The sequence below is a fragment of the Tachypleus tridentatus genome, chromosome 8 (genome assembly GCF_004210375.1).
Source record: "Tachypleus tridentatus isolate NWPU-2018 chromosome 8, ASM421037v1, whole genome shotgun sequence".
Classification (NCBI taxonomy): Eukaryota; Metazoa; Arthropoda; class Merostomata; order Xiphosura; family Limulidae; genus Tachypleus; species Tachypleus tridentatus.
The window spans coordinates 46906265-46919159 of record NC_134832.1 but is presented as its reverse complement, the minus strand read 5'-3'; the positions used below and the strand labels follow the sequence as shown (position 1 = coordinate 46919159).

The window sequence follows — 12895 nt, the reverse complement described above, 5'->3', positions numbered from 1 at the left end:
AAGTGATATGCATACTTATGTCTTACTATGGAAGAAACATTTAAGAGGTTCTTTATTTGTTGGAAAATTCTCTGGATATTCAGAAGTTATTCTTCATATGACTTCACAACATGTTCACGATTACTCATTAAAACCTGGCCTGGTGTGGCCATGGTGATCATGGACTCGAATCCCTTTACCGAATATACTTGTCATTTCAGCTGGAAGGATGTTATGATGCGACGATTAATTCCCCTATTCAGTTAGCGTAGTCCAAGACTTGAGGATGGGTGGTCGTAACTAACTACTTTTCCCTCTAATTTATCACCTCTAATTGGGGGATCGGATAGCGCATATGGCTCTTGGATATTTTGTGCAAAATTTAAGTAACAAATAAACCTAAGCTTGTTATGCAGCTTTAGAAAATGTTTGTTTGTTAACAGTGTGGTTAACATGTAGTTTAGAAAAGTGCTCGTTTGTTAATAATATGGTTATCACGTCTTTTAGGGAAATGCTCTTTTATTAACAGTATGGTTATCATGTGGCTTAGGAAAATACTGGTTTGTTAACAATATGGTTATCATGTGGCTTAGCGAAATACTGGTTTGTTAACAATATGGTTATCATGTGGCTTAGCGAAATACTGGTTTGTTAACAATATGGTTATCATGTGGCTTTGGGAAATACTGGTTTGTTGACAATATGGTTATCATGTGGCTTAGGGAAATACTGGTTTGTTAACAATATGGTTATCATGTGGCTTTGGGAAATACTGGTTTGTTGACAATATGGTTATCATGTGGCTTAGGGAAATACTGGTTTGTTAACAATATGGTTATCATGTGGCTTAGGGAAATACTGGTTTGTTAACAATATGGTTATCATGTGGCTTTGGGAAATACTGGTTTGTTAACGTCATAATTAAAATATAGGGAGCTCCGAAAACGATAAGACGAATGTAATCCCATAAACCATTCATACATTATACGTTTAATGCTTTAAATACGTCTTCGATTAATTTCTATATTTGAATTATTTCATTAAAATACTGATAATATAATAACTAATATACTTACTGACGAAAACCACAAAAGCCTATAACCATAACGCTTTAGAAATTTCGACTTTTCTTCGTCAGGAGTAGTTTGTTTGTTTGTTTTTGAATTTCGTACAAAGCTACTCAAGAGCTATCTGAGCTAGCCGTCCCTAATTTAGCAGTGTAAGACTAGAGGGAAGGTAGCTAGTCATCACCACCTACCGCCAACTCTGGGGCTACTCTTTTACCAACGAATGGTGAGATTTACCGTCACATTGTAATGCTCCCACGGTTGAAAGGGCGAGCATATTTGGTGCGACAGGGATCCGAACGCTTTAACCCACCTGGCCATTCCGGGCGTTCGTCAGGACTAGGCATTTCCTGTTTGTCCTTCATGAAGGTCATTCTTCCAAAAGGGTCACATAGAATCTGTATGTTTTACTATTCTACTCAATTTTTGGTCCCACGTGTCCACTAATTATTGTAAACTACGGTTCGTTATCTTAACACTGCCGAGTGTTTGTGTGAATGTCTGGGTCATTGTTTATAACATAAAACAATTCTGATAAAAGTATTCATATTTTAACTCTATGAACAAAAGTCAAGATGTTTCTACATAATGCTACTCGAAACTAAAACATGAGTCATTTCTACCTAAAACTACAAACACGTTTTTGAAAGATTTAAAGTCGACGACAATGAAAAGTGAACATTACTGGAAGGTTGAGAGTGGACAATGTTAGATAACTATAGTGAACAATCGTAAATAACTATAGTGGACAATCTTAAATAACTATAGTGGACAATGTTAGATAACTATAGTGAACAATCTTAAATAACTATAGTGGACAATGTTAGATAACTATAGTGAACAATCTTAAACACCTATAGTGGACAATGTTAGATAACTATAGTGAACAATCTTAAATAACTATAGTGGACAATGTTAGATAATTAGATAACTATAGTGGACAATGTTAGATAATCAGATAACTATAATGGACAATGTTAGATAACTATGGTGGACAATGTTAGATAATTAGATAACTATAGTGGACAATGTTAAATAACTATAGTGGACAATGTTAGATAACTATAGTGGACAATGTTAGATAACTATAGTGGACAATGTTAGATAACTATAGTGAACAATCGTAAATAACTATAGTGGACAATCTTAAATAACTATAGTGGACAATGTTAGATAACTATAGTGAACAATCTTAAATAACTATAGTGGACAATGTTAGATAACTATAGTGAACAATCTTAAATACCTATAGTGGACAATGTTAGATAACTATAGTGAACAATCTTAAATAACTATAGTGGACAATGTTAGATAATTAGATAACTATAGTGGACAATGTTAGATAACTATGGTGGACAATGTTAGATAATTAGATAACTATAGTGGACAATGTTAAATAACTATAGTGGACAATGTTAGATAACTATAGTGAACAATCTTAAATAACTATAGTGGACAATGTTAGATAATTAGATAACTATAGTGGACAATGTTAGATAACTATAGTGAACAATCTTAAATAACTATAGTGGACAATGTTAGATAATTAGATAACTATAGTGGACAATGTTAGATAACTATGGTGGACAATGTTAGATAATTAGATAACTATAGTGGACAATATTAGATAACTATAGTGGACAATGTTAGATAACTATGGTGGACAATGTTAGATAATTAGATAACTATAGTGGACAATCTTAAATAACTATAGTGGACAATGTTAGATAACTATGGTGGACAATGTTAGATAATTAGATAACTATAGTGGACAATGTTAAATAACTATAGTGGACAATGTTAGATAACTATAGTGGACAATGTTAGATAACTATGGTGGACAATGTTAGATAATTAGATAACTATAGTGGACAATATTAGATAACTATAGTGGACAATATTAGATAATTAGATAACTATAGTGGACAATGTTAGATAACTATAGTGGACAATGTTAAATAACTATAGTGGACAACGTTAGATAACTATAGTGAACAATCTTAAATAACTATAGTGGACAATGTTAGATAATTAGATAACTATAGTGGACAATGTTAAATAACTATAGTGGACAATGTTAGATAACTATAGTGAACAATCTTAAATAACTATAGTGGACAATGTTAGATAATTAGATAACTATAGTGGACAATATTAGATAACTATAGTGGACAATATTAGATAACTATAGTGGACAATGTTAGATAACTATAGTGGACAATGTTAAATAACTATAGTGGACAACGTTAGATAACTATAGTGGACAATGTTAGGTAACGATAGTGGACAATATTAGATAACTATAGTGAACAATCTTAAATAACTATAGTGGACAATGTTAGATAACTATAGTGGACAATGTTAGATAACTATAGTGGACAATGCTAAAAGGTTAAAATATAACATGCAAGTGCGAAATTCCCAATTATTTAGGTGAGTTAACTTGTTTGTTTCAGTGATATATGTAAAGCGAGATACTTAAAACCTACTAGATAAGAGATAAGGTGTTACATTTGAGGGCGTAGTGATCGCTGGTGAATCACGTAATATTTGGGCGGTTCGTTTAAAATCAAGGTACTCATACGTAATTATAGTAGCATGTAATTACATATTTACAATTCTCTCTTTCCTCTCAACACATAATTAAATTATAATTCAAAATTCACACACAGATAAATTATACGTCGTGATAATGTGTCATTTATAAAGACTGAATGGAAACCTGTGCATGACAGTTAGGTCACGCTGAAAAATATTGTTTATTTCATTTACACCTATTACTCGGTTGTAAATTAGTTTTAATTCAGCTACTCTCTAAACCCTTCGATTCCCCTCGACGGACTTAGCACATAGCCCGATGTGGCTTTGCCACAACAAAACACACCCACTCTTAACCCCTCCGGTTAAATACAGTCTGTAGTAGACATGTTCACAACAGTAAAATACAGTCTGTAGTAGACATGTTCACAACAGTAAAATACAGTCTGTAGTAGACATGTTCACAACAGTAAAATACAGTCTGTAGTAGACATGTTCACAACAGTAAAATACAGTTTGTAGTAGACATGTTCACAACAGTAAAAGACAGTTTGTAGTAGACATGTTTACAACAGTAAAATACAGTTTGTAGTAGACATGTTCACAACAGTAAAATACAGTTTGTAGTAGACATCTTCACAACAGTAAAATACAGTTTGTAATAGACATGTTCACAACAGTAAAATACAGTTTGTAGTAGACATGTTCACAACAGTAAAATACAGTTTGTAATAGACATGTTCACAACAGTAAAATACAGTTTGTAATAGACATGTTCACAACAGTAAAATACAGTTTGTAGTAGACATCTTCACAACAGTAAAATACAGTTTGTAGTAGACATGTTCACAACAGTAAAATACAGTTTGTAATAGACATGTTCAAAACAGTAAAATACAGTCTGCAGTAGACATCTTCACAACAGTAAAATAGAGTTTGTAGTAGACATGTTCACAACAGTAAAATACAGTCTGCAGTAGACATCTTCACAACAGTAAAATACAGTCTGCAGTAGACATCTTCACAACAGTAAAATACAGTTTGTAGTAGACATGTTCACAACAGTGAAATAGAGTTGTAATAGACATCTTCACAACAGTAAAATACAGTTTGTAATAGAAATCTTCACAACAGTAAAATACAGTTTGTAATAAACATGTTCACAACAGTAAAATACAGTTTGTAATAGACATCTTCACAACAGTAAAATACAGTCTGCAGTAGACATCTTCACAACAGTAAAATACAGTTTGTAATAGACATGTTCACAACAGTAAAATACAGTTTGTAATAGACATCTTCACAACAGTAAAATACATTCTGTAGTAGACATCTTCACAACAGTAAAATACAGTTTGTAATAGACATGTTCACAACAGTAAAATACAGTTTGTAATAGACATGTTCACAACAGTAAAATACAGTTTGTAGTAGACATGTTCACAACAGTAAAATACAGTTTGTAATAGACATGTTCACAACAGTAAAATACATTCTGTAGTAGACATGTTCACAACAGTAAAATACAGTTTGTAATAGACATGTTCACAACAGTAAAATACAGTTTGTAGTAGACATGTTCACAACAGTAAAATACAGTTTGTAATAGACATGTTCACAACAGTAAAATACAGTTTGTAGTAGACATCTTCACAACAGTAAAATACAGTTTGTAGTAGACATGTTCACAACAGTAAAATACAGTTTGTATTAGACACCTTCACAACTTTAAAGATTAAATTACTTATCTATTGATCGACGGTCCTGTTTTCTAATATTTGAATATATAATATATTTTGTAATATGTAAATATCTTTTCATTGTTATTTTGTTCGACCACATTTAGTGACCGAAGTCAAGGTCATGCTTTCAGCCAATAGGCTTTGTTCTTTTTATAAATAAAACAAGAACAGTAGCTTTAGACAATTTACCTGTCAGAAGGAGAATTCCTGTCGTATATTCTGAGCGTAATTTAGAAGGCGCTAACACGATATGTCCAGTTTTTTCTTGCATAAAATTTTTCATCCGACACACTTTGATCGATGTTAACCCAGAGACGTTGGCCAAAGCGAACTGTTGCGCAGAGAGGAGTGTCTGTCGGTCTGACCGCATACCCGCCGGGAGCTCCGGTGTGCATACCATGCTATCGAATAGAACTTTACAATTACCTTGGGTGAGGCACAAATTTACTGTCACATTAATTAGATTACAAGTCATAACTCATAAAACATCCTAAAGAAAAACCTCTAATCATATAGCTATAATATAGGTTTCCAGTGAGAACTAGAGATCCGTGTGGGAAAGTTCATAAAACTACAAGAACCGTGAGAAAAAAAAAATGTTTGAATTACAGCTGTCCGAACGGTAGATAGAAACCTGAATGCATAACAACAAAAGGCTGTTACGTTTCAGTTTAAAATGTAAATTATAGCCGGGTTATTACAGAAAATCGTAAATGATCTCACGTGCCCGTTGTGTTGAAAAATGTCAAAATAGTTTAACCGATCGTATTTCATACTGTTTTTAGGGTAAAATAAACATTCAACGCTCAGTTACAAATTCGTTTTGAATTTCACACGTGTCGTTTCTCAACTTAGTTTATAAACAATTGAGAATGTTTCTTGACGCTGTCGAAAGATGGCACTGGTTATGGTGACTCAATATGCAAAATGACAGAGGGCAGTGACACATGTTTTAAAGAAAGTTAATTATGTTCTTCAGGGAAACCTTTCGGTTGTCTTGTTTTATTTAGTTGTTTTTATTCAAGTTACTGTGCTGTCTGAATTAAAAGTTCTCTTTCTGTCATACGTATATTTATGGAGTTATAAAATCACTCATTGTGTAGTCTGGAGGTATATTTATGATGATATAGAACCAGTCAGTGTAATCTGAAGGAATATTCATGATGGTATATAACCAGTTACTGTGTAATTTGAAGGTATATTTATGATGGTATAGAACCAGTCACTGTACAATCTGAAGGAATATTTATGGTGGCACAGAACCAGTCACTGTGTTAGTCTTATGAATATTTACGGTGGTACAGAACCAGTCACTGTGTTTGTCTTATGAATCTTTATGGTGGTAGAGAACCAGTCACTGTTTTAGTCTTATGAATATTTATGGTGGTACAGAACCAGTCACTGTGTTAGTCTTATGAATACTTATGGTAATACAGAACCAGTTACTGTGTTAGTTTTATGAATATTTATGGTGGTACAGAACCAGTCACTGTGTTAGTGTTATGAATATTTATTGTAGTGCAGGACCGTTCGGCCAATGTGTGAAATTCCTGTACTCTAACACTGAAGTCACTAAAACTCTGTGAAATATAAACTATAAATAATGCAGTTCATTTAACAGAACCAAGAATACTAAACAAATATGATGGTAAATGTAAAAACTAACACCTGTTAGAAACAACAAAACTAACAAGTTTTAACAACTCCAATTTGGAGAGAAAGAATATTCAATAAAATTGGTTAAATTAGTAAAACTTTGAAGGTGGCTTCTGGTAAGAAAAGCTTTTAAAAATCTTGTGTGTGTGTGTGTGTGTGTGTGTGTTTGTTTTGATTCTTTACATCAAAACTTCATGAGTATTTATTACTCAAGGAGAAGGAGCGAAAACTATTTGGAGTATTTAAATATCTGGAGTATTTAAGCGGGCGAGTCATTTCACCATTACCAAGTCGTCTTTCTCTTGGCACTAATTACAGGCTGAGGATGGCTACCATACCACGAAATAAATGAGCTTTGTCCAGAGTCCGATTCAGACTGTTTTGAATCGGCGTTGGCTCCGTCCAGTCATGGAGAAAACTTGAACCACGCGATTCGAAACTTCAAAAAGTCAAGCTTCTGCAGATGAGATAAGTTGTTTTTGATTTGTTGAAAGACTTCTTGTCCGTGTGCAAGATAGGTAGATACAATAATCTCCTTTCATTAGAGCTAAAGAAGAGAGGTTATTTTGAAATAGATTTTTATTTTCAGCTGGGTGAAACTTGTGGTATCCATTTGGCACCCTATGTGCCATGTTACTCTCATCTGGTAACAATGAAAAAAAAACACCTAACATTTGGTCATTAAGTTAATCTGAATATCTTTGTTCAAGTTCGTAAAAACTGATTCCAAATAAATTAAGGAACTCATAACTTAAGTTGAAGAAAACGGAAATTCTCTGGGGAAAATAAGTTATGCATTTATTTTGATTTAATTTTCATAAGCTGTGAACATATTTGTGTACCTAACCACAAGGTGTCGCGTCACCTTCTAGTGTGTCGTGTGAAATATCTCTAATAAGAATTATTTTATTTAGTCATGTGGCATGATTATTATTTTTTTTTCATTTTGATTAAGTTCTAACATTTCGTTTATTATATGTACACCGCACTCGTACATTTAACCATTAGAAAATAAATAAATCTTTACTACAATAAAACAAACAGTGGACTCATGTTGTAGAGTACGTTGCTGTTTTCCAGAAATCAAAATGAATGTTGGGCCTGGCATGGCCAAGTGTGTTAAGGCATGCGACTTGTAATCTGAGGGTCGCGAGTTCGCATCCCCGTCGCGCCAAACATGCTCACCCTTTCAGCCGTGAGGGCGTGATAATGTGACGGTCAATCCCACTATTCGCTAGTAAAAGAGTAGCCCAAGAGTTGGCGGTGGGTGGTGATGACTAGCTGCCTTCCCTCTAGTCTTACACTACTAGATTAGGGACGGCTAGCGCAGACAGCCCTCGAATAGCTTTGTGCGAAATTCCGAAACAAACAAACAAAACAAAACAAAATGAATCAATATATCTTCACAAGGATCGTTTGTGACTATGTCATAAATTCAGAGTTAAAAACATTGTTCATGATTACGTGATAAGTTCAGGGTTAAAAAGATTGTTTAGGATTACATAATAAATACGGGGTTTAAAAACTGTTCATGTTTGCGTCATAAATAGGGGTTAAAAAGATTATTTATGATTATGGGATAAATCCAGCGTTAAAAAGATTTTTCATGATTGTGTGATAAATACGGGGTTGAAAACATTGTTCATGATTACGTAATAAATCCAGGGTTAAAATCATCGTTCGTGGTTACGTCATAAATCCAGAGTTAAAATATTGTTTACAACTATGTGATAAGTTAGAAGGCACAGAATACTTAAGACATGACTAAAAAGATTCAACGTTTGTTTTCCCTTGTCAGCATAACAGGTGAAGGGCAGATTAAGATGTGAGATCACAGATCAATATGGAACAATGTGATGATACATGGATCACTCATATTTTAAGATACCGGGAAGAAAAGGATAGAACATTTGTAGTTGTTACTTCTGGGAGTACCTCCACTAGTGTTCACATTATTTTAGTATTTATTACTTCTACATATGGATCAGAATGTTTGTTTGTCTTTTAATTTCCCGCAAAGCTACACGAAGACTATCTGCGCTAGCCGTTCCCAATTTAGCAGCGTAAGACTAGAGGGAAGTTATCACCACCCATCGCCAACTCTTGGACTACTCTTTAACAACGAATAGTGGGAGTAATTGTGACATTGTAATGTCTTCACAACTAAAAGGGCGAGCATGCTTGGTGTGCCAGAGTTTCGAACCCACCACCCTCAGATTAAGACTCGAGCGCCGTTATCACCTGGCTATACCGGACGGCATGAGAGTGTATTTCGTACCATGTTTATGTTTTATTCATCTGGCGGGATGCAATGCCAATATTTAACGTTCATAATGAGAAACTGTGAACTTCTTAAACGATAAAATATTCAAATATAAACTTCACTAGAGCGGTTCATAAAAACTACGTAAAGTTGTGTTTTAAATTATCATCACGTCGACAGTACTTCACGTGGGCGTTCACTTTTCTTGTGCTTCATATTTAAATGTTATGCGTAATTGGTCAAAACAAATTATGTAGACCTCTCCTATTGGTGTACTAAGGGTTTCACCTACTTATCAGATACGAAATTCTGTCAAAGATCAGAGAAGTTGTGCCCTCATTAGCGGGGTGTTTATGATCCTCTAACACACTATGCAACATGTACGGAAAGTCCCCTAACGGCCGATTTAAACATTTTATTACCGTAATAATTAAAATACAGTTTTTTCTACAAGTTTTATAATTCTCTCGTTAATTTTGTTCAGCGCTGCGAACCACGTGACTGTGATGGTATTAAAATAAAAAAAATACATGAAGTATGATACTCTGAATAAATTAATTATACACTATTAAAAATGACTACCACCAGGTGGCAGTTTTGTAGTACAGAGCCACACAATAGGCTGGCTATCTGCACTAAGTACATGGTGGTGGGAGATTTGAATCCCGTATTTTAGTGTTGTAAGTCCTTAAACTTACAGTTCATCTATCAAGAGACACCAGGTAGAGATAACAATGTTTATTTTTCACCATACATCTGTTTTCTGTTATTGTTGTTTTTTACCTTAAATAGGTTTGTTTTTTGTTGTTCTTTTTTAATTTCGCGCAAAGCTACTCGAGGGCTATCTGCGCTAGCCGTCCCTAATTTAGCAGTTTAAGACTAGAGGGAAGGCAGCTAGCTAGTCATCACCACCCACCTTCAACTCTTGGGTTACTCTTTTACCAACGAATAGTGGGATTGATCGTATCTTTATAACGCCCCCACAGCTGGGAGGGCGAGCATGTTTGGTGCGACCGGGATTCGAATCCGCGACCTTCAGATTATGAGTCGCACGTCTTGACCCACCTGGCCATGCCGGGCCATTCCTTGAATAGGAGACAGTAAAAAAGAAACAAAAATACTGCATTATTTTAATGAAACTAAAACAAAAGTCCTATCAATGCTTGGTTTTCGTCGTTTATTTTTACGCAGAAACGGGTTATCATAATAAAGTATCCTATGAACGATATAAAATATATATAGAACAGTATGGTTACAAACGCTACAACATTCAATCACCACTTATGTCAGTTTAAATGGGTGCTATGAATCAGTGATTTTAAGTGAACTGGGTGCTATTCATAGATGATTTTAAGCATGTGCTATTCATCGGTAAGTTGAAATAGATGCTATTCGTCAATAATTTTAAGTAAACTCGAGTGCTGTTCATAAATAAATGTAAATTAGTGCTATTAATTTCTGAAGAAATTTCAATCTTACTTAAAGTCAAACTTGGATGGTGTTATTACATCTGTCTTGTTGGTTGTACTCTTCAAAAATATATATGTATTTTTACATCAACATTTCATATGTCTGCGTGTAGGTACGTAGATAGATGATGGTAATGTAACATGAAGTTAACGTGATTCTGACTGTATTTGCATATGTAACCAATTAACACAAATTAAACAACTGATTTTATTCGGTTATTTTGTCTCTCGATTCTTTCTACTTGTAATTACATAGAAGTTTTGTTTGTTTTTTTTAATTTCAAGCATAGCTTGTTTGTTTGTTTGTTTGTTTTGAATTTCGCGCAAAGCTACTCGAGGGCTATCTGTGCTAGCCGCCCCTAATTTAGCAGTGTAAGACTAGAGGGAAGGCAGCTAGTCATCACCACCCACAGCCATCTCTTGGGCTACTCTTTTACCAATGAATAGTGGGGTTGACTGTGATATTTATAACGCCCCCCACGGTTGAAAGGGCGAGCATGTTTGGTGCGACCGGGATTCGAATCTGCGACCCTAGAATTACTAGTCGAACGCCTTAACCTACCTGGCCATGCCGGGCTCATAGAAGATAAACCACTCATTATAGTATACGTAAATTTTATGCTACGTATATGAGATTTAGTCTGTATTATTAACAGCAACTTTATTTTACGGTTTTCAGTCTCAGGCTATAAGAGATTCCGATTCAGTCTTCTAAACTCCTAGAGGGGTTTCGAACCTCAAATTAATGACGAATACTAGAAACAAAAATTTTACACACTTCACACGTGAAGAGACAAAGGGGACGTCTGCCTAGTTCGTAGAAGTACGCATAGTTTCTTGTCGGTAGGACAATTGTGCCTTGTAAGGGATGGTACACAAAATTTCTCAAGATGTTCTGTTTCGTAGAATATTTGGTTCTGTAACCAGCACGTTAAGTTCATACTTCGAAACTAAGTGTATAGTTTAATTGGTAGTTTCCATAGTGTCCACAAGCTCATCCTTGGAAAGCAGCGAAACCCTATTGTATTCAAGGATTTAATGTTTTACAATTTATTAAGGTTTTGGCATGGCATGTGGCCGCACCGATTAAAGCCCATTGTTTGCAGGCACATCCGGGGCCGGCCACAAATAGACCGTCACTGCGAGCCTTATTAAAATGCAAGCGAGGGTGCAGTACCGATCTATCACGGAGACGCTGGCACCCAACCCTAGGGTTTGTTTAATTCCCCGCAGGCTCATCTGACCTGGGGAGAAGCTAGGTCTCAGCTAACCTAGAGTTATCGACAAAGAACCATGTAACAATTTTTATGAATTCACTCCAAACCATAAAGTTATCAAACATGACTTTCAGTTTAACTGCAGGCTAAAAACACGTATGTAATTTGCGTCGATGCTATCAAACTTACGTGTAAATAAGCATTTTAAATAAGATGGTTATAATCACGCATGTGTAAAAAGATTTACAAATAACACGCCGAAAGTTGTTTTCGTGTGTAATTTTAAAACTTGAACTCACTCGCCACGATGACCAACTCTTCTTATAAATAAATTTTTCGAAGAACATTATGTTTAGCAGCTAGGGAACTGTCAATAGTTACTAATAGTGCAGCATGCTTAACAAACATATTATAATACTGCGTTTCAATCATAAAGGTATATAAGTCTTACTGTAGGTGCATGAAACCTGATAGACGTACATATATATCGGTCCTAGTGAAGATAAACAGAACCTGTTAAAGAGACATCAGTTCTACAAAATCACATAATGACGTGATGAACATACGTCGAACTTAATAAAGCGACATCAGTTTTTATCAAGATATACTGGCCCTGACTACAAATAATCTCATTCAAACTCTTGATACATACTTACATACAAGCGAGTGTTTCTGAGTAATCCACACAAATATTGTGTTAAAGCTGTTCTATGACAGTTGCTGGTTTCATTTTAATTCTTTTAGTTATATGTTTTAAAGAGGTGACTAGATACAAGCAATAACTAACTTTTCTGATTCTGTCATGTTTAATTCTAGTTCAATTTAACACTGTAAAACATATGTATAGTTTGTCAATTTAACACTGTAAAACATATGTATAGTTTGTTCCATCGCGTGTTTCACTTTCATATAATTTATAGTGTTCTATTTTTCATTTTAATACAATTTGTACTGTTGTCTGTTT

At 34.6% G+C, this 12895-nt stretch overlaps 1 protein-coding gene across 1 annotated transcript in view; it reads right to left on the bottom strand.

The window, feature by feature from the left end:
- The window catches only part of LOC143222341 (uncharacterized), a 63298-nt gene that overhangs the window by 34840 nt on the left and 15563 nt on the right, over positions 1-12895 (bottom strand). Inside the window, exon 2 of the mRNA XM_076448759.1 lies at positions 5516-5727. Coding sequence (XP_076304874.1) covers positions 5516-5727 — 212 coding nt within the window. The remainder of the gene's footprint in view (positions 1-5515; positions 5728-12895) is intronic.